The sequence below is a fragment of the Oryctolagus cuniculus genome, chromosome 2 (genome assembly GCF_964237555.1).
Source record: "Oryctolagus cuniculus chromosome 2, mOryCun1.1, whole genome shotgun sequence".
Lineage (NCBI taxonomy): Eukaryota > Metazoa > Chordata > Mammalia > Lagomorpha > Leporidae > Oryctolagus > Oryctolagus cuniculus.
In genome coordinates, this window is record NC_091433.1 from 117,304,807 (window position 1) to 117,326,593 (window position 21,787).

Consider the following 21,787-nt stretch of genomic DNA (forward strand, 5'->3'; position numbering starts at 1 on the left):
GGAGGTCTCCCATGCACTGGCTCACTCCCCCTATGGCTGCAACAGCTGGGGCAGGGTCGGGCTGAAGCCGGGAGCCTGGAACTCCATTGGTCTTCTATGTGGGTGGCAGGGGCCAAAGCACACGGGCCATCCTCTGCTGTGTTCCCAGGGAGGTGTGTTAGCTGGATTGGAGCGGGCCCCGCGGCCCATCTGGGATACCAGCATCACAGGCAGTGTCTTAACACCTTGTGCCACAGCACAGCCCCGGAAGGCACATTTTATGTTCCCCTCCAACAACAGGCAACCTTTTGTGCATGGCTCGCTATGGAGAAGGTGGCTTGACTCAACAAAAGCACCAAAGAAACATTCAGGAAAGGTCTTGCAACTGCAATTTTATTTTGTGAAAATAACCAACTGGGAGTTTAAATTGCTCCAAAAACCATAAAAACAAAACAAAATACACATGGAAGAAGCATGTGAAGTGAGGGGGCAGGGGGGAGGGTCCTTAGACTTTGGCAGATTGTGCCAGCACTGACCCAGATGGCAGGAACCAGGCCCTGCAGCCAGGGCCCGTCTGCCGCGCTGGGACCGTGAAGGGCAGACCCCGACAGGTCAGGGGCGGGGGGAGGACGCAGACCTCTTCGCTGAGGAAGTGGCAGGCACCTTGAGTCCCTTTCATTGTGGTGGGGGGACCGGTTCAGAGGACCTCCTTCCGCACCCACAGCTGGGGGCTGGTGGGGTGGGGCCCACAGAGGGAGGAGGGACGCTGGTGGAAACCAATCAGGCCGAGATGTCTTCTCACAAGGTGACGCGGCCTCACACTGGGCAGGGGACAGAGAGGACACGGGGGAAGGCCCCCGCTACTGCGCCCATGGTAAGAGCCTGGGCCAGGAAACAGGAGACGTCCAGGAATGGATCCGGGCTAGAAATCACAGCACCGGCAAACATGCAGATGGAGTAGGGGGAGCCGAACAGGTGGGGCGGATGAGAAGAGAGGGCAGCGGGGAAGAGAAAGAGGTAGAGAGAAGGTGTCTTCTGCCCAGGTCCATCCACCACAGCACGCACGGGAAGAATAACACACTACTTTTCCGTTCTGTTTCTTGTAAAGATTTTTTTTTTTGTTGTTTTGTTTTGTTTTTTAAAAAAGCCTTGAGATCAGCTACTGGTTACATCTACAAAACGCAAAGTGCTGTTGTTATCAGTCACTTTACACAACAGTCCAGAGTGGTCAAATATTGACCAATAAAGTTTTCCTTTTTTTTTTTTCTTCTGAATCATTACTACTCGATGAGTCACGTGACAGCCTGCGTAGGTTGGCGGGGGTGGGGGTCAGCTTAGTGGGCAGACTTGGTGACCAAGGAAAGAGGCTGGGCCTGGAGTACGGGGAGGGTCTGGTGGGCGTGGAGCGTGGCTGGGAAAGAGGGGGGAGAGGTCAGCAGAGCGGTGGGCACGGACCCCAGTGGGAGGGGCCGGGACAGGAGGGGAGGCTGGCTGCCCATCTGGCCGGGGGACGTGGCTGCAGCCTTGGCTGACAGGAAGGCAGCCGAGTGCAGAGCCAGCTGGGCCCGGGTCTCTGGCTTGGTGGTGAGGGACAGTGGCTGGGCTTGCTCGGAGTGGGTGGCAGCAGGGGCAGCTGGTGAGGCCAAGGCCGCGGAGGGGGTGGCAGGGGAGTCCAACATGCTGCCGTGGGAGGAGGCAGGGCTGTCGCAGGGCTTCTCGGGGGGCAGGTACTGGACACATGGCTTCTTGCTCTTGGAGGCCAGGGCACCTAGGGGAAAGAGATGAGACAGGAGGTGAGCAGCAGACAGCGCCGGGAGGGGCAGCCGAGGACCAGGCCTGGCAGTACACACGAACAGCTAGCCCGCTGCATTCACGGGGTCCACGTGCATGGACCCACCCACCCAACCAAAAATGTTCCCAAAAAGTCAAGTCAAAAAAAAAGAAACCCCCCGCATCTCATATGAACACGTACAGACCTCTTGTCATTATTCCCTGAACGATGTACCAAGTCTTTACATGATACATCATATTAGGTGTTAGAAGTCATCCAGGGATGACAAAAAGCCTGGAGAAAGGTGTAAGTTCGATGCAGATACTCCACCATGGCTGCACGTCAGGGACCTGGGCATACCCACATCCCACATGGACACTCAGAGTGGAGACAGAGGAACGCTTAAGGCGTGGACCTGAGTTTACTGCCAAGAAAGCAACACCAAGCGCTTAGAGAAAGGGCAGGGCCCAGACGGGCAAAACTGGTACCCGCTGGGTACCCGCTGGGCGGGAAGCAGCTCAGCCTGTCATACCATCATCTTCCTCTCCTAGAGCTCCCAGCTGTTGGGGTGGATCTCCTCTCAGCTTGCTTTACCATCTCTGGCGTATGGTGCTTCAAAAAGGCAGCTCTTCCAAGACGGCACGAGCCACCCGGGGGAAGGAAGCCCAGACGCACAGCACACGCAGGCGGGAGCGGCTGGGCCCTCGGGAGGGCGCCTCGACTCACCCTCTGCCTCTTGGACGTGCTGCTGGGACTGCGTCTGCGTCTGCGACAGCTGCTTCTCTCGCTTCCTCTTCTTTTTCTTACCCTGGGAAACGCAGCCAAAGGGAGAGGTCACTGGCATGCCACGGGGCCTCCCGGATCGGAGGGGAAGATGGGACGTTGTCCCTACTGTTTTTTTTTTTTTGTTTGTTTGTTTTTTTTTTTTTTTTTTGACAGGCAGAGTGGACAGTGAGAGAGAGAGACAGAGAGAAAGGTCTTCCTTTGCCGTTGGTTCACCCTCCAATGGCCGCCGCGGCCGGCGCGCTGCGGCCGGCGCACCGCGCTGATCCGATGGCAGGAGCCAGGAGCCAGGTGCTTTTCCTGGTCTCCCATGGGGTGCAGGGCCCAAGCACCTGGGCCATCCTCCACTGCACTCCCTGGCCACAGCAGAGGGCTGGCCTGGAAGAGGGGCAACCGGGACAGAATCCGGCGCCCCGACCGGGACTAGAACCTGGTGTGCCGGCGCCGCTAGGCGGAGGATTAGCCTAGTGAGCCGTGGCGCCGGCCCCCTACTGTTCTTGATCCTGCAGTGCAGATGCCAGAGCAGGAAGCCCACCAGGATTGCACGCTGACAGGATTAAGCCGGCTGGGAGGAGGCATGGTGCGTGTACCCTCTTTTCCCCTGCACACGGTCTCCCCTCCCCCCGCCTTCCAGGTCCAGTCGCCGTGGAGTGAGCCAGTGAATGAAAGATCTGTCACTCTAGCTTTCAAATAAATGAAACAACTCTTCTAAAAACGACGCGGTTGCCTTCCTTCTGGCAAACACTGCTCCTGGGGTCGGAGGGCCCCCTGCCCAGAGCAGGCACTTACGTAGTTGTCCCGGGCCGACCAGGTCGGGTAGAGCTGGGAGTGAAGCTGCCGCTCTTTCCGGGCCAGCTCGTAGTACTTGGCCTGTTCTTCCCGCGACAGGTTGTGCCACTGCGGGAGATGGGGTGAGAGACACAGAGTGGTGAGCGCAGGGGCCATGCTGCGGGCAGCCCGGGGGGCGGGGCAGGGCCGGGCCTCACCTTCCTCCCCAGGATCTGGTTGATGGCGGCACTCTCCTTCAGGGTGCACTCGGCCACCACCTTGGCCCTCATCTCCTTCATATACAACATGAAGGCATTCAGGGGCTTCTTCACGTGGGGTTTCTTCTCCTCCTCCTTCTTCACGGTCACGGGTGACTTCCTGGAGGGCACAGGGGCAGCTGTCACATTGCCCAGCATCCCCAGGTGAGCTCAGCCTGCCGGTGCCCTCACTTGACCACGTCCTGGCAGAGGAGCAGCCGGGGAGGGACTCCGGCCTGGGTGGGCCCAGGGGATGAGGAGGGGTCGCTCCTAGGCCAGGAAGCCTGGCTCTGGCTTGCCAGCCGCTTCCATGGCGCTCGTCCCCGTCCCCCCGGGAACAGAGGCCCTCCCTCCTGGGCCTCACAGTTGCGAGGCTCCTGCACGGCCGGGAGGCTGCGGCTTACTTACGCGCTCACCGCGGGGCTCAGGCTGGGCGGTGCTGGCTCCTGCTTGACAATCGGGGAGACGATGGCGGGGTGCGGGATCCCTGAGGTGGGCAGGCCAGGATGGGCGGGGGCCACCATGTGAGGGGAGAAGCGGCTGGAAACCAGGCTGCACGCAGGCGGAAAGAGACGACAGACAGAGGGGTGCTGGCTGAGTGTGTGTCCTGGGACAGAGGGCCCGCGTGGGGCTGAGGAGTGGGAGGCCGTTCCTGGCTTCTGGGGAACCAGGCTGGGAACGGTCACCTACTCTGCCTACTCCACAATACACAGGGCCCCAGCATCTGGTGTTGGCAGCAGGGAGCAGGAAAACCACAGGAGAAGCCATGGAGGGTCAGAGGCAGGGGGCGCGGGCCAACAGGGCTCCTGCACTGCGCGCACGCCCCAGGTCGCTGGAGGCACCAAGGTCAGACAGGCCTGGCCCTGGAGACTGTCTTCTCTCCTGACATCATCTCGGGAAAATGCACCCCCGCCCCCAGCCTCTGACACCAAAAATGCACCTGTGGCACAAAGCTCAGCATGAGACTAGAGGGCCAGGGCTCCCAGGTCTGTCTCGTGGGGAGACGGGAAAGAGCTGCTGTGGACTGGGGAGCAGAGGGGAGCCCTGTGCCTTCCCACCGCTTCCTGGTCAGGAGCGGCACCGTTGCCAGCACACACTCCCGGGACTGCCACCCTCCGCTCGAAGCCCCAGCGCTCACCTGGACATCGAGGCGTTCATGGCGAGGGCAGGGTAAGGGTGCCGGAAGCCACCAGGCGGAAGGGAGTACATGGGCTGTCCTTGCCTGTGAGGGCCAGGGCGAGAGGATGGGGTCAGTGTGCCAGGAGCATGCAGGGGAGCAGAGGAGAGGGTGCGGGAGAAGGGCTGAGGGTGGCGGGTAGGCAGGAGCAGGGAGGCCAGGACCAGGCCCCGGGCAGAGGGCAGAGCTCAGCACAGGGCAAGGGTGAGGGCAACAAAGACTGCAGGTTTCCTTACTGTGGGACGAGCCAGCCGAGTGGGTGGGGGATTTGTCCGACAGCTCCCGGGGACAGTGGGTAATACGGTGACAGCTCGGACGGGTGAGGGGGCCGGGGAATTCCTGCTTTCAAAGAGAGCGGTGTCAGGCTGCCCCCTTGCCCCAACTCAGCACCTTAAGTAGCACCCAGTGGGAGGGGCCTCCCCTCCATCCCTGACGCCGAGCCTGGAGGGCCCCTCTCTCTTGTCCTGGCCTCTTTCACCTGCAACAGCTCTGGCCAGTCCATCAGGGACACAGAAAGAGGGCCAGTGCACCTCCTCTCTGCCTATACAGACTCCATCTCTGGGGGCAGCGAATCCTGATGCACAGAGACGCAGGCTACCACTCAAGAGCTTTCTAGAAAACCTGCCTCATCCGTGGAGCCATACATGTTGGGTTTCTGCTGCACATCCGTCTTCCTTATTATCTGTAACTTGCAGGAACTGTTCTTCCTCCAAAGAGGGGGGCTCCAAACAGGCTCTGAGCCGTGGAGATTCCGGGGGGATGGCAAGAAGACCAGGGTGGCTCCCGGGGTCAGGCAGGGCTGGCGGGTGACTTATAACACAGCCAGCGTGGCCTGGGGAGCCTGGCTCAACAGATGACCGCCTGTGAAAACGTTCCCTTTAGGGCACAGCCTGCAGCTGGGCTCGACCTAGATGGAGCCAGGCCCTTGCTGAATTCCCGTTAATCCTCACAGGGGCCCACGGGGTGGGAGACATGGAGCAGGTGCAGGTGAGAACACTGGAAAGGCTCACGTGACTCGAGAGAGGTGGAGGCGTGGCTTGAGCCCAGGGCTGCCTGATTTGAGGGCCCTCGTCTTTTCCCGGGAAGAACAGCCTAACCCCACGTGCGGGCGCGCTGCCCGAGAGGCGGGCGGCTCACCTGTCTTTGGATCGATCTCCGGGGAGAGGTGCGTCGGCGGGGAGCCGGGGGAGAAGTGGTCATTGCTGTAGGTGATGAGCGGTGTCAACGGGTGCATGTGATGCGGGTGCTGCACAACAGGAACTTTATTGGACTGCAGGACAGAGAGAGAAAACGACTAGGGACAGCTGCCGAGGAGACGGGGAGGCCAGTCAGCCGGCGTTCACGGAGTCCGGCGCGCGCCATCTCACGTTGGTTTTCCCAACGGCCCTGGAGAGAAGGTGGCGGTCCACACGGCAGAGGAAGAAGCAGTGGGATTACGGGAGGCCTTGCGCCCCCCATCCACCACAGCGGCGAGAGCCCACCGTCATTCCCTTCACGCACACTGCGCCGTGCTATCTCAGCAAGGTGGAAACGCTGCGCGCCATGTGCCACACGCCCTTCGCAGAGCCACGAGCTCTCAGCTCGTCCGAGGCTGCTGCCCCAGCAGTGGGGGAATGGCCCCGATCCCGCGGCCCGAGACTGCTGCTGGTGCCCTGCGGACCTAACGCTTGCATCTTGTGGACAGCATCATCATGCGTGGGGAAGACCTCTATTTTAGATAACTACGAAGAAAGAAAAATCACCAGGGGCCGGCGCTGTGGTGTAGTGGGTTAAGCCTCCGCCTGTGGCACCAGCATCCCATATGAGTGCTGGCTCTAGTCCCGGCTGCTCCTCTTCTGATCTGGTTCTCTGCTGTGGTCTGGGAAAGTACTAGAAGATGGCCCAAGTGCTTGGGCTCCTGCACCCATGCTCCTGGCTCCTGGTTTTAGACTGGCCCAGCTCCAGCAGTTGTGATCATTTGCAGAAGGAACCAGTGGAAGGAAGACCTTTTTCTCTGTCTCTCCCTCTGTCTGTAATTCTACCACTCAAATAAATTAAAAAAAGAAAAGAAAACCCACCAGCACGTCATGAGTGCATTGTTATAAAAGCTCTATCTATTTATTTGACAGAGAGAGAGGAGAAAGAAGTCTTCTGTCTGCTGGATCACTCCCCAAATAGCTGCAATGGCCGGGCCAGTCCTGGCCAAAGCCAGGAGCCAGGCACTTCTTCTGGGTCTTCCACACTTGGCCATCTTCTGCTGCCTTCCCACACACATTAGCAGGGGGCTGACTTGGAAGCACAGCAGCTGGGGGCTCAAACCTGAGTTGCAACCCCAGCCCCCACAGATGCATCTTGATTTCAGAGATGCTAAATGGGAAGACCCTGTACATGCTAGAACTGGTAAACTGAATGAACTTTTGAACTGTTTTCACCTACTCTGACTCAAGAAAAGGTTCATCTTTTAAATTTTTTAAATAAAAAAATTAAGTTTTAAAAAAGATTGATTTATTTCAAAGGCAGAGCGACAGAGAGAGAGATCTTACACCTGCTGGTTCAGTCCCCAAATGCCTACAACAGCAAGGTCTAAGCCAGGCGAAAGCAGGAGCCAGGAACTCCACATGGGACTCTACGTGGGTGGCAGCAATCCAAGCACTGGCGCCATCATCTGCTGCCTCCCAGGTACATTAGCAAGGAGCTGGGTCAGGAGTGCACAGTGCTGAGACACAAAGCAGGCACTCTGATACGGCACGCAAGGGTCCTGAGCAGTGGCTTAACCTGACACACCACAATGCCTGCCCCAAGATATTTTAAAAGTATTTATTTATTTATCTGAGAAGCAGAGAGACAGATTGGGGAGAGAGAGAAACATCTGCTAGCTCACTCCCTAAATACCTGGGCCAAAGCCTGAAGCTGATAACAATCCAGGTCTCCCAGTTGGGCTGGAACCCAGTTACGTAAGCCGTCACCACGGCTTCCCAGAGGCAACAAGCTGGAGGCCAGAGGCGGAAACAGAGTCCAGGCACTGTGATGGGAGACAGGGGCTCCTAACCAGCATCTTAACTGTGAAACGCCCAGCCCAACATCAAGGATCTTTATTACAGAAATGACCACGTGTTACTGAGCACCCCTATGGCAAGCACAGCACTGGGCCTAAGATCCAGTCCTGCTATCGCCTAGCACGGAAACTCTGCTTCTCCCACCTCAGAGGCCAGGACGCTGAGCTTAGAAAGGTCAACCTACTTAGCCTGGGACACAAGAGAACAGGCAGCAGGACTGGGCTCACTATCAGCTCCTCATGGCTCTAACAAACCAAGGAGTTTTCTCTTGCACTGCCGGTCCCCCCAAGAGCCTGATCAAAATGTATCTGTCATAGAGAAAGGGCAGATGAGGTAAAAAAGCTACAAATGGAGAAGAGATTTGTTTAAAAAATGAGGCTTGTAAAAACGATGATTTAGAGGTGGCCCAAGGGGCTGAACAGCCAACAGCTGTCTTCCCGTTTGGATTTTTCACCCCGTACGGTACCTCCTTGGCACTTAAAACGCAAGCCCCGGCCTGTAGGTTTCCTAGATACCCTTGCACTGACAACAGCAGAGGCTGCAAACTCAGCCTGTTCCTAACCATGGCCACTAGGTGGTGCTGGCACGCAGCTGGGCCCCACTGCTGGAAAGCCCCTCACCTTGAACAGCTTCTAGTATGCCCCCCTCATTTGACGCCGCATAACAAATCTAAAAAAAGTTTTCTTACATTCCTCTTACCGTTTTCACCTCTTCACATACTTGTTTTCAAAAACATAATAATGCAATAGAATTATTGCCAAAGGGAAAGTAAATGATAATAAAACGCGTAAAGAAAGAACAGGGCAGGTGTTTGGTCCTGTGGCTAAGACACCCATAACCTACACCGGATGGCCTGGGTTCAGCACTGGACTCCAGCTTCCTGTCAGTGCAGCCTCTGGCTGAGTTCTCTGCTCCTAGCTTCGGACCCTGGTCAAGCCCAGGCCATATGGGGAGTGAGCCAGCAGACAAGAACTCTCTATTTATCTGTCTCTCTGCCTCTTAATTAAAAAAAATTTTTTTAAAACAAACTTCGAAGGCCGGCGCTGTGGCTCAACAGGCTAATCCTCCGCCTAGCGGCGCTGGCACACCGGGTTCTAGTCCCGGTCAGGGCACCGGATTCTGTCCCGGTTGCCCCTCTTCCAGTACAGCTCTCTGCTATGGCCCGGGAGGGCAGTGAAGGATGGCCCAGGTGCTTGGGCCCTGCACCTGCATGGGAGACCAGGAGAAGCACCTGGCTCCTGGCTTCGGATCAGCGCGGTGCGCCGGCCGCAGCGCACCGGCCGCAGCGGCCATTGGAGGGTGAACCAACGGCAAAAGGAAGACCTCTCTCTCTGTCTCTCTCTCTCACTGTCCACTCTGCCTGTCAAAAAAAAAAAAAATAAAAAAAAAAAACAAAACAAACTTTGATTAAAAAACTAAATAGAAGCACACCAAAATGCAGATAGAATTTATGCTTTGGTGGTGAACTGTGGATGATGTTTTTTAAAGATTTATTTATTTGAAAGGCAGAGTTAGAGAGAGAGATATCTTCCATCGGCCGATTCACTCCCCAAATGGTTGCAATGGCCAGGGCTGGGCGAAGCCAAAGCCAGGAACCAGAAGCTTCCTCCAGGGCTCCCACATGGGTGCAGGGACCCAAGCACTCGGGCCATCTTTTGCTCCTTTCCCAGGCACGTTAGCAGACAGCTGGAATGTAAGTAGAGCAGCCAGGACTCGAACCAGTGTTCATATGGGATGCTGGCACTGTAGGTGGGCAGCTTTACCCACTACGTCACTATGCTGACCCTGGTATGGATGATTTTGTTTTTATGGTCTCCCTTTCCCTATTTTCCCATTTGTTTTAATTGACACTTCCCACTTAAAAATATACCATGGGTGGGTGTTGTGGTAGAGCAGGTTAAACCACCACTTGCAAGGCTGGCAGCCCATATCTGAGTGCTGGTTTAAGTCCCACCTGCTCCACTTCTGATCCACCTTTCTGCTAAGGCACCAAGTGCTTGGGCCTTTGCCACCCACGTGGACCAGGGTGGAGCTCCTGGCTCCTGGCTTTGGCTTCATCCAGACCTGGCTGTTGTGGCCATTTGAGGAACGAACCAGCTGATGGAAGATCTGCTTGTGTATGTCTATCTTTTACTCTTTCAAACAAGCAAATAAATCTTTTTTACAAAACAAAAAACAGTATGAATAACATATATTTTCTAAGAAAAACATATAACCCATATCATAAGCAGGTAGAAAACGCAATCCCACCGTCTAAACCAGTCACTATTATCATCTGACATACCTCCTTTCAAACAGACTTCCCATGCATTGGTCTTTCATGTACATGTATTTGCATCATTGATAACCATCTTTTAAGATTTATTTATTTATTTTTTGACAGGCAGAGTGGACAGTGAGAGAGAGAGACAGAGAGAAAGGTCTTCCTTTGCCGTTGGTTCACCCTCCAATGGCCGCCGCGGCCGGCGCACCGCGCTGATCCGATGGCAGGAGCCAGGTGCTTTTCCTGGTCTCCCATGGGGTGCAGGGCCCAAGCACCTGGGCCATCCTCCACTGCACTCCCTGGCCACAGCAGAGGGCTGGCCTGGAAGAGGGGCAACCGGGACAGAATCCGGCGCCCCGACCGGGACTAGAACCCGGTGTGCCGGCGCCGCTAGGCGGAGGATTAGCCTAGTGAGCCGCGGCGCCAGCCTAAGATTTATTTTTTAAAAATTTATTTGAAAAAGTTACATAGAGAGGAGGAGAGATAGAGGTCTTCCACTTGCTGGTTCACTCCCCAAATGGCCACAATGGCCAGGACTGGATCAGGACAAAGCCAGGAGCCAGGAGCCAGAAGCTTCTTCCAGGTCTCCCATGTGGGTGCAGGGGCCCAAGCACTTGGGCCATCTTCCGCTGCTTTCCCAGGCTGTAGCAGAGAGCTGGAGAGGAACTGGAGCAGCTGGGACTCCAAGCGGCACCCATATGGGATGCCAGCGCCGCAGGTAGAGGCTTCACCTACCACACCACAGCGCCGGCCCATTGACAGCCATCCCAAAGCAGGTACTAGCACTGTGAAATCATGACTGCCAATGTGCTGTTGAGTTCGGTATTATCAGAAATGGGCAAACAGCATCAGACGGTACTGTTAGTATAAATGGGAACGTGCGTTCTATTCGGGCACACTCCCCCAACTGCTGAGTCATGACTGCTCCCCTTTAGGGGGCACCATTGTCCAGAAAACGAACTGGGAGTAGAAGGTGGGAAGTAGAGAGGCCTCCAGGACTATCGGGTGAGGACTGCTCTTGGAGGCTGACCGGAAGGAAGGTTCTTCTTGGAGGCTGGAGCCCAGTGAAAGCTCCTGCTCTTTGATCTTGGCCTCTTCCCCCAGGGGCGGGAAGTGCACAGCATAAACTCACACCAGGGGTCAGGAAGGTAGAGAACCACTGCACCCCTCTCAGCGGGCAACCCCGGTGCAAACACGCAACAAGTGCAGGCTCGCATGCCGGCTCAGCGAGGCCTCATCCCTGAGCAACCTCGGACCAGGCCCTCTGGCAAGTCACACGGACCGCTTCTTTCTCTGCATGGGTGTTTCCTATCTATTGCAGTCTTTCTGGATTGGTCCTTTGGGAAGCTCTTCTTTGAGCTCCTGGTGCCCACAGCAACGTGTCCCCTCTTACTCTTCAGGGTGCCCTTCCAAGCTCAAGGTGAAGCCAACTCCAGGCAGCTCCTCCGCAGACCGCGCAGCCGCCCCTCCACAAATCACCCCCCAAAGCATAAGCTCCGCCTGCCCCATTCCAGCTGGCTCTCTGAGTACCCCGAGGCCCTCTCAAAGCCACCAAGCTCCAGCTGTGCACTTACTAATTGTCTATTCCTGACCATGACGCCAGGGCTCAGATGCATACGGTGTACAGCTCTGGCAAAGATGAGCCTTAACACCTGGGCCATCTGCTGTTGCTTTCCCAGGCACATTAGCAAGGATTTTGACCAAAAGTGGAGCAGCTACAGGTGTGGGGTGGTGTTGTGGCACAGCAGGTCAAGCTGCCGCCTGCAATGCCAGCATCCCATGGCTGGTTTGAGTCCTGGCTGTTCCACTTCTGATCCAGCTTCCTGCTAATGGCCAGGGAAAAGCAGTGGAAGATGACTCAGGTGCCTGGGTCCCTGCACCCATGTGGAGAACCTGGAAGAAGCTCCTGGCTCCTTGCTTTGGCCTGGGCCAGTCTTGGCCGTTGTGGCCATCCGAGGAATCAATCAGTGGACGTAAGATCTCTCTCTCTCTCTCTAAATGAAAGAAATCACTTCTATCCACATTTGATTGTCTGTTTATTTTTGGAAGCAATTGTGTCTTTGGGGGGCCAGGAAAGTTTTCCACAGACTGTGCCTAAAAGCAGGGTTTGGGGGAAAAAGGAAGCTAGAATTGTTCTGCAAACACCCACCCATTCATAGCCTCGCAGAGCCCACTGGGAAAGGCCGGGGGTTTGAAGCAGTCAGACTGGCCGCAGCAGACCCACCCCCCTCCCAGCGGCTGCTCTGTCGAGACTGCACAATTGCAGAGGGAGGGGCTGCAAAGAGGATCTCCAAGGGGCTTGTGGCTCCAGCTGCGGCGTTCACTGTTCACTTACACTCGGGCGGACGCCAGCAGCTCATGCTTTGTTTTGATCACACGATCCAAGCAAAGAAAAGTGCCAGTTTTGCTAGGCTCTCTGGTGTTTGTTTATGCTCTTACTAGTCATATTTTTCAATCTAAAGTTTGTTGCAGGAATCTTTCCAAGCTTTTTGCACATTTTCTTTGAGGGTTATTTTAGTTAAAACTAAGTAACCTGTACATCTGCTTCGCTGGGCTCTGGTAAACTGAGGCCGGCTGCGCTATGCTGAAAACCGCCCTGCCCCTTGCAATGAAAGTTCTCCCATTATTCTTTCACTCTCTTTCATTTTAAAGGTAGAGTTATTGTGTGTGTGTGTGTGTGTGTGTGTGTGGTGGGGAGAGACAGAGCGAGAGATCTTCCATCCATTGGTTCACTTCCCAAGCAGTAGCAATGGCTAAGGCTGGGCCAGGCCACAGCTAGGAGCCTGGAACCCCATCCAGGTCTCCCATGTGGACAGCAGGGGTCCCAGACCTGGGTCATCTTCTGCTGCTTTCCCAGGTGCATTAGAAGGAAGCAGTACTGGAAGTGGAGCAGCCAGGACTCAAACTGGCATTCATATGGGACGCCGGCTTTGCAGGTGGTGACATAACTCACTCCACCACAATGCTGGCATGGAATACCCCCATCTCCCTCCAGCACACTCACGATGCCATACGTTTTTAGATTAAAGCAGATCTCTGGGTGTTTCTCTTCCTACTCACCCCGCATCTGTAGCTCAATGGGACATCTCGTTGCCTGCGTGCCTTCCTCAAGATGACCAATCAGATCCATGGCTCCAGCTTCCTGAGCAGAACTTTGCATGCACCCCAATCCAGGTCCTCCTTGCTCTAACCTGAACGCGTGCCCACCATGTCTCCTTGCACTTCCACTGGCTTTTCTACTTACTGAGAAGCCACCAAGCACTCTAAGAGGGCAACCCTATTCCCTATTTTCTGGCTTCTAACACCTCCCCCTTGCCTTTCTTAAAATATTCCAGAAGGAGCTGGCTGTTGCAGAAAGTAAGGCAGGAGTGGGACAGACAGAAACACAAAGTTGGGAGAGGGAAATCCCCCTCTGCACACACACACTCAGCCCACCCTTTTGCAAACACCACTTTAAAGGCAAAGTAAGTTTGCTGAGTTTGCTACCCAGTCCTCACAAAGAAAGGCCTGTTGAACAAAAATCTCCTATACAGAATTTTCCCTATCAAGAGAAGTGGGACCTCCCATTTTCAGATCTTGGTTCGGTGTCTGGGGGGAATGTGTATACAGCAGGCACTGAAAGGGGCGGCTGAAGAGGGAGGAGGCTGACAAGGCACAAAGAGACACAAAGAACCTGGGGCTCTAACGACATCGCTGAGGTGTCGAGGTACAGGAGCCTGCAGAACACACAGATCGCGATGTAGGAGTAGCTGTGCACCTACTGTGTGCCATGCACTGCTTCCGGTCTTGGGCAGGCAGCCGAGAAAGCTGTCTACTCAGACACGGCTCCTAGTGTGCGCTGACACTGCAGCTGAGGGACGGACAATCAACGAGGTTAATAAGGGACACTTGAGGGCACTTGAGTTCATAGGAAATGGGATTTTAAAAAATAAATAAATCTAAAAATGGAATTAAAAGATAAGTCTGCATTGCTGCAAAACTATATGAAGTCCACGCTTTTTTTTTCTTAATATGTATTTTCCATGAACTTTTTGATTAAATGGTGGTAAACGCTAGAGAGGAAAACTAAGTCAGATAAAGCAGAGAAGAGACGTAGGGTAGGGCAGGCATTTGGTGTGGCACGGAAGCACGCATTCCATATCTGGCTTGAGTTCTAACTGCTCTGCTTCCAACCTAACTTCCTGCGAATTCGTACCCTGGAAGGCAGCAGGTGACAGCTCAAGTACTTGGGTCCCTGCCGCCCAAGCGGGAGAACCTGAGGCAGTGCTGGGCTCCTGGCTTTGGCTTGGGTTTTTGAGAAGCGAACCAGCAGACTGCAGATCTCTGTCTCTGCCTTTCAAATAAAATGAAAACACATAAATAAAAAATTTTAAAGCAGAGGGAAGGCAGGGGGGAGGGGGAAACGGTATTATACATTATGCAGGATGACCAAAGGCCTCAAGGAGAACATGACTTTTAAATATATTAAATAGACATTGGGGCAGGGCATGGAGGATTCCCACAGGAGGAATACTGGTGCAGCGGCTTCGGGTGGGCCGTACGGCTGGCTTGCTGCAGGGACCCCAGGAGGCCAATGGGCTGGAGCAGAGACAGGAGTACAAGGGGGAGGGTCTGCCCTAACGTGTCAATACCAACACATGCTGTCTGGCTCCCAACACATGGCGGACAGGGTGCTGCAGGCTGTGAAAGACGCAAAGATAAACCAACCTCTGCAGGCCGAGGAGAGATAACAAGCCTGGGGAACTGGGATGGTCCTTGTCCAGAGCAGTGGTGTGCCGTCTTCCCAAGGTTGGATGGAGCAAGTACTCCTGGGACAAACCTCTTCTTGTCACAACTCCCCTTTTCCCACTGGTGACTGGTGTTAAGAAGGGCAAAAGGGGGGCTGGTGCCACGGTAAAGCCACTGTTTGCAGTGCTGGCATCCCATATGGGTGCTGGTTTGAGTCCCAGCTGCTCCACTTTTGATCCAGCTCCCTGCTCAGGGTCTGGGAAAGGAGCAGAAAATGGCCCAAGTGCTTGGGCCCCTGCACCCATGTGGAAGCCCTGGAGGAAGCTTCTGGTTTCTGGCTTTGGATTAGCCCAGCTCCAGCCATTTGGGGAGTGAACTAGCGGAGGGAAGACCTCTCTTTCTCTCTGTAACTCTACTTAAAAGATTTATTTGAAAGTCAGAGTTACACACAGAGAGGAGAGGAAGAGAGAGAGAGAGACAGACAGACAGATGTCTTCCATCTGTTGGTTCACTCCTCAATTGCCTCAATGGCTGGAGCTACACCGATCTGAAGCCAGGAGCCAGGAGCCAGGAGCCAGGAGCTTCTTCCGGGTCTCCCACGTGGGCACATTTGGGCCATCTTCTGCTTTCCCAGGCCATAGCAGAGAACTGGATCGGAAGTGGAGCAGCCGGGACATGAACCGGCGCCCATATGGGATGCCAGCACTGCAGGCGGTGGCTTTATCTCTTTATCTGCTACACCACAGCACCAGCTCCAATAAATCTTTTTTTTTTTTTTTTTAAAGAATTGTAAAAGGGAACTCTAAGGTCACCTCTGTTTTGTTCCTTTTATACTAACATCTTCATTCTTAGGAAATGTAATGGACATACTTAGGTGTACAGGGTCACAAAGTCTCCAAGATACTCTCAAAGCTTTAAGACAAAAACTGTGTATATGTGTGTACATATACCTTCACACACACACACACACACACACACACACACACAGTTCGTGTCTTAACCACTGTGCCACATGCCTGGCTGATCCCTCCACACGATTCTGAGGCCACACATTTGAGAGCCACTATGGCTGTAAATTGGAATTGCCTTGTGTACTTTTTTTTTTCTTTTAAAAAATATTTTTATTTATTTATTTGAGAGGTAGAGTTACAGAGAGGCAGAGGCAGAGAGAGAGAGAGGTCTGCCATCTGCTGGTTCACTCCCTAGATGGTGGCAATGGCTGGAGCTGCGTGAATTTGAAGCCAGGAGCCAGGAGCTTCTTCCGGGTCTCTCACACGGGTGCAGGGGCCCAAGGACTTGGGCCGTCTTCTACTGCTTTCCCAGGCCATAGCAGAGAGCTGGATCGGAAGAGGAGCAGCCAGGACTAGAACCGGCGTCCATATGGGATGCCGGCACTTCAGGCAGTGGCTTTACCCACTACGCTACAGTGCCAGCCCCCGGAATACTTTTAATTCTGCCTGCTCTCAGGCCACACCTAAATTCCTCCAGAAACTCTAGGGGCCGGGCTCAGCAATTTTTGCTCTAACAAATCTTCCAGATGATTCAGATGACTGCTCAACCAAGGTGGAACCCAAGAGAAATCCTGCACTGATCTTGCTGAAGATGTTGACAGGAACATCATCATGTGAATGAGGCTGTTCACAGTAGTAACAATCGATTATTGCTGTTTAAGCATCAATAGCCCAGGATGTCACCGATGTGTCAGGTTTCATTATTTATTTGTAATTCTTCCTTCTCCTGTCCCACTGATAACAGGCTTGTCCTCCTAACTCACTTTGATCAAAGCAGTATTGGCAGAGGCCAAGGGCGGGAAGGCTTCAAGTGCACCCCCCTCCTGTGCCTCTCCGCATGCCAGGGACACGTACACGTACACATGTTCTGGACACATACATGGCTGCTTGAGAGCTGGGGTGACCTGCCCATACCTGTCCCTAAAAGAGCCACTCCAGCTGACCACAGGGTAGAAAAGCGGATGTCTGCTGTAGAAGCCACTGCAGGGTCTGATCCCCAGCACTGTCAAAGGAATAGTTGACTTAACCCAGACATGCACAAGTTATTTTTTGAGAAATAAGGAAAAGAATGACACCACATCTAAAATTTGGAACTTAGCGGGAATTGCTTTTCTTTCTTTCTTTTTTTTTTTTTTTCCCTTTAAGATCTACTTATTTGAGAGGGAGAGACAGAGAGAGGAAGAGATCGTCTGATCTCTGGTTCACTGCTCAAATAGCCGCAATAGTCAGGGCTGATCCAGGCTGAAGCCAGGAGCCAGGAGCTCCTTCCAGGCCTCTCATGTGAGTGGCAGGGGCCAAGCACTTGGGCCATCTTTCATTAGCAGGGAGTGGGATCCGAAGTGGAGCAGCCTAGACTCGAATTGGCACTCATGGGATGCAGGTACTGCAGACAGCAGCTAAACCCCCTGCGCCATGACAGCCCCACTTGTTCTCTTTTTTTAAAAGTTAAACAACACAGGGACCAGTGCTGTGGCGTAGCGGGTAAATCCGTGGCCTACAGTGCCAGTTTGAGACCCAACTGCTCCGCTTCTCATCCAGCTCTCTGCTACGGCCTGGGAAAGCCGTAGAAGATGGTCCAAGGGCCTGGGCCTCTGCACCCACATGGGAGACCCAGAAGAAGCTCCTGGCTTCGGATGGGCCCAGCTCCGGCTGTTGTGGCCATTTGGGGAGTGAACCAGCGGATTGAAGACCTCTCTCTTCTCTCTCTCTGCCTCTCAAATAAATATTAAAAGAAAAAAAAGATAAAAACATCACAGAAAACTAAATGTTTAAACACTCCACTAGTCCACTTCTCCTCTCCACTTCCTAAAAGCAGACACCATTTCCACTTTTCCTTTAAAACACACGTAAATATCTTATAACTCATTTTGTATTTTATATAGTAAGTATAGCTGTCTTATAGATATTTGAAGTCAAGTAAAATTAGAAAGATGGACGCCAAATGTCAGCCACGGCATGGAACAACTGGAAGGTCTGTGCACCGCTGGAAGGCACATAAAATGGCTTGGAAAACAGTTCAGCAGCTTTTTATGAAGCAATCCCACTTTTAGTTATTGAGTCAAGAGAAACAGAAATTTATTTCGTGAGACTATATTTCCATCTTATAGAAATATACTTATAAAATCTTCATTAACTATATTGTTTATATATTTATAATGTTTATTCACAGTCACCCAAATCTGAAAAATAACACAAAAGCCTTTCCATGGATGAATGGCTAAGCCAACTGTAGTATATCCATGTAGTGAAATAGTCAGTCAACAACAAGAACAAGCTACACACAACAGCACAGACGACTCTCAGATGCACTCCGTTGCTGAATGGAAGCCAGACTCGAAGGGTTAGATGCTGCATGACATCCTGAGAAGGGCAAACGTCACAGGGACAGAAAACAGGCCAGGAGTTGTCCAAGGTAGGGACTGGGGAGGAGCTGACACAAGGGCACGGGGAATTTGATGGGGGCAGTGGAGCTTGTCATGGGATGAACTGTGCGCCCAGGAAGGCCTAATCCCCAGCATGTGAGAATGTGGCTGTATTTGAGGACAGGGCTTTTACACCAGTGATTAATTTAGAGTGAGGGCTTTAACCCAGTCTACTAGTGTCCCAGAAAGAAGAGGAAATGTGGACACACAGGAGACCCCAGGAATGTTCATGTCCAAAGGAAAGACTATGTGCAGGGCCAGCATGTGGCCTTCTACAAGCAAGAGTGGGCTCAAGGAGGAAACACACCTGCTGACACTTGCCTGGGGACTTCTAGCCTCCAGTGCAGAGAGAAAGTAAAAATTTCTGCTGTTTAAGCCCTCAGTGAGTAGCATTTTATGATGGCAGCCCTATCAGACTAATACAGATTCCAGTACCATGAAGTAGGGTACTGCTCTAAAAATACCTTAAAAAGTAGAAATAGGGGTCAGTGTTAGGCCGCCACCTGCAGCACCAGCATCCCATATGGACACCGGTTCAAGTCTGGGCTGCTCTACTTCCTTCCAATACAGCTCCCTGCTAATGTGCCTTGGAAAACAGCAGAAGATAAGATAGCCCAAGTATCTGGGCCCCTGCCACCCAGGTAGGAGACTCAGATGAGGCTTCTGGCTCCCGTCTTTAGCCTGGTCCAACCCCAGCCATTATGGCCATTTGAGGAGTGAACCACGGAATTAAAGATATCTCTCTCTCTCCCCTTCTCCCTGTAACTCTGCCTTTCAAGTAAATAAATAAATCTTTTTCTTTTTTTTAGATAGTGGCTTTAGAAGCAACTAAAGCATAGAAGTTGGAAGAGTTCTTTTTTCCTTCCTTCCTTGTTTGTTCAAAAGGCAGAGTTACAGAGAGAGAGGGAGAGACAGAGCAAGAGATCTTCCATTTGCTAGTTCACTCCCCAGATGGCCACAAAAGCTGGGGCTGGGCCAGCCTGAAGTTAGGAGCCAGGAACTCCAACTGGATCTCCTATATGAGTGGCAGGTACCCAAGTACTTGGGCCAGCTTCTGATTTCCCAGGTGCACTAGCAGAAAGCTGGACTGGAGGTGGAGCAGCAGGGACTCCACCTGGTACCTCTGATATGGGAACCTGCTGCACCACAATGCATGTCCCAGTTGGAAGAGTTTTGAGATAGATGCAGGAAAAAGTTCAGATTGCCTTGAAGGGGCTGTTGTAGAAACATGGACACAGAGGTCTTCCAGTGAAGCTTCAGGTGGACATAGGGATTATGTTATTGGACACTCAAAGAAAAGGGAACCTTGTTAGAAAGGACCTGGCTGAATCGTGTGCTAGTGTTTTGCGAGGGGCAGAACTTGTGAGTGATGAATCTGGATATTTGGCAAAGGAGATTTTTTTTTCTTTTTTTCTTCCTCCCACTCTTCTAATTTATTTATTGAAAATTCAGGGCAGCCATCCCGTCCTAGTAGGCTGGAAGGATAGAGATAGAGTCAAAGAGGCTCAATCTTAAGTCTTAAAATCTATGCAACTCTGGGGCCGGCACTGTGGCGTAGCAGGTAAAGCCGCTGCCTGCAGCGCTTGCATCCCATATGGGCACTGGTTCAAGTCCCAGCTGCCCCACTTCCAATCCAGCTCTCTGCTTAGGCCCAAGTCCTTAGGTCCCTGCACCCACATGGGAGACCTGGAAGAAGCTCTTGGCCCCTGGCTTAGGATTAGTATAGCTCTGGCCATTGTGGCCATTTGCGGAGTGAACCAGCAGATGGATGACCTCTCTCTTTCTTTCTCTGCTTCTGCTTCTCTGTAACTCTTTCAAATAAATAAATAAATCTTAAAAAAAAAAAAAATCCAATGCAGCTCTGCCACCAAACTGCCATTGGATTTGGACTATGGCTCTTCCCTATGTCTCCAGCTGCCAGCCTACTATGCAGATTTAAAAAAAAAAAAAAAGACTTATTCATTTTATTTGAAAGGCAAAGTTACAGAGAAACAGAGAGAGACTGAACTTCCATCTGTTGGTTCATACTTGCAAGAGCCAGTAGCCTAGAACTCCATGCTGGTCTCCCACGTGGGTGGCAGGGGCCCAAGCACTTTAGCCATCTTCAGCTGCTTTCTAAGGTGCATTAACAGGGAGCTGGATCAGGAGTGGAGCAGCTGGGACTTGAACTGGCGTTCATATGGGATGCTGTTGTCTCAGGCAGCAGCTTAACCCACTGGGCCACAAAGCCAGCCCCTACCCTGCAGACCTTGCATCTACACCTCTACAATTCTAAGCCAATTCCTTAAAATCTCCCCCCAACCTCACATGCATTCATACGCTTGTGTTCCCACACACGTACATACACCCTTTTGGTTTTATTTCTGTGGCGAACTCTAACAGGGAACGGTTCAACACCTTGATTATATGAGTTCGTCAAAACTCATGGAACTATACAATTGAGTGTATTTCAGTATATGTAAATTTTTTCCTAAAAATGGGAGAAAAATACATGTGCACATAATTATATGTACAAGGATGCTAACTTTAGCACACAAACTGGAAACCACTTATGTCCATCCATTTAAAAGATATTTCAATAAAGACAACCAAGAAGAAAGAAATGAGATTTTCAAAGTGGGTCAAGGATCTTGCCTTAGTACTTGGCTTGCTGAGATTGGTTCTCCACACCTTCCAGTACCTCCAACTCCTCACACCCTGTATGCCTGAACCCTCCTCTTTGAATTTTGGATATTCAGTCTCATACCTAAAATTTATATTAAGTCAGAAGCCTGAAAATCTAAATCTTGTTGGTTCTAATCTCGTTGGAGAATGAAGTCTTTAAAATGACCTGGATTACTGCCCTTGTGATTTCTGGTCCCCTTTACCTGTGACTCAGTAGAATTTACTAAGCATGTATCAGGACAGGAAGTATTGGGTCATCACACAAAAAGCAAGTTACAGGTGTGTACACACACACACACACACACACAGGCTACACAGTCAGCTCTCACGCCCTCAGTTTCCATGTCCATGGATTCAATTACATAAGGATTGAAAACATTAGGGAAAAACCTGCCCCTGTATGGAACACGCACAGAATTTTTCCTTCAACATTATTCCCTAGTTAATTCATTACAAGAACTATGTACATTGTCTTAGATATTGTAAGCAATCTAGTGATGATTTAAAGTGTACAAGGAAGGGGCTGGCACTGAGGCACAGCCGGTGTTTAATGCTTTAGATGCCTGTATCCCGTATCTTCAAGAACCTGGGATCCATGCCCCGTTCTGCTTCGGGCGCAGCCTCCTGCTGATGTGCAGCAGACGGTGGCTCAAGGACCTAGGTCCCTGCCACCCACATGGGAGATCTGCAGTGAGTTCGGGGCTCCTGGTTCTGGCCTGGGTCAGTACTGGCTGCTGCCAGACCTTGGAGGAGTAAATCAATAGACAGAAGATCTCTTTTTCTGTCACTCTTTCAAATAAATAAATTAAAAATCTTAAAAATATACAAGAGGAACAAACATAACACCATTTTCTATCCATGGATTCCTAGTAGGGGGTCTTAGACCAATCCTTGTGGTCACCAAGACGCAACTGCACAGCTGAAAGGAT

The 21,787-nt window shown here is 52.4% G+C and overlaps 1 protein-coding gene across 1 annotated transcript in view; it reads right to left on the bottom strand.

The window, feature by feature from the left end:
- Positions 1–351: 351 nt before the first annotated feature.
- Positions 352–21,787, bottom strand: part of TCF7L1 (transcription factor 7 like 1) — a 169,052-nt gene continuing 147,616 nt past the window's right edge. Inside the window, exons 5-12 of the mRNA XM_008254182.4 lie at positions 5,873–6,005; positions 4,972–5,074; positions 4,697–4,780; positions 3,967–4,110; positions 3,520–3,679; positions 3,323–3,430; positions 2,477–2,558; positions 352–1,747 (exon numbers count right to left, since the gene is read on the bottom strand). Of these exons, the coding sequence (XP_008252404.3) occupies positions 1,314–1,747; positions 2,477–2,558; positions 3,323–3,430; positions 3,520–3,679; positions 3,967–4,110; positions 4,697–4,780; positions 4,972–5,074; positions 5,873–6,005 (1,248 nt within the window). The 3' untranslated portion in view covers positions 352–1,313. The remainder of the gene's footprint in view (positions 1,748–2,476; positions 2,559–3,322; positions 3,431–3,519; positions 3,680–3,966; positions 4,111–4,696; positions 4,781–4,971; positions 5,075–5,872; positions 6,006–21,787) is intronic.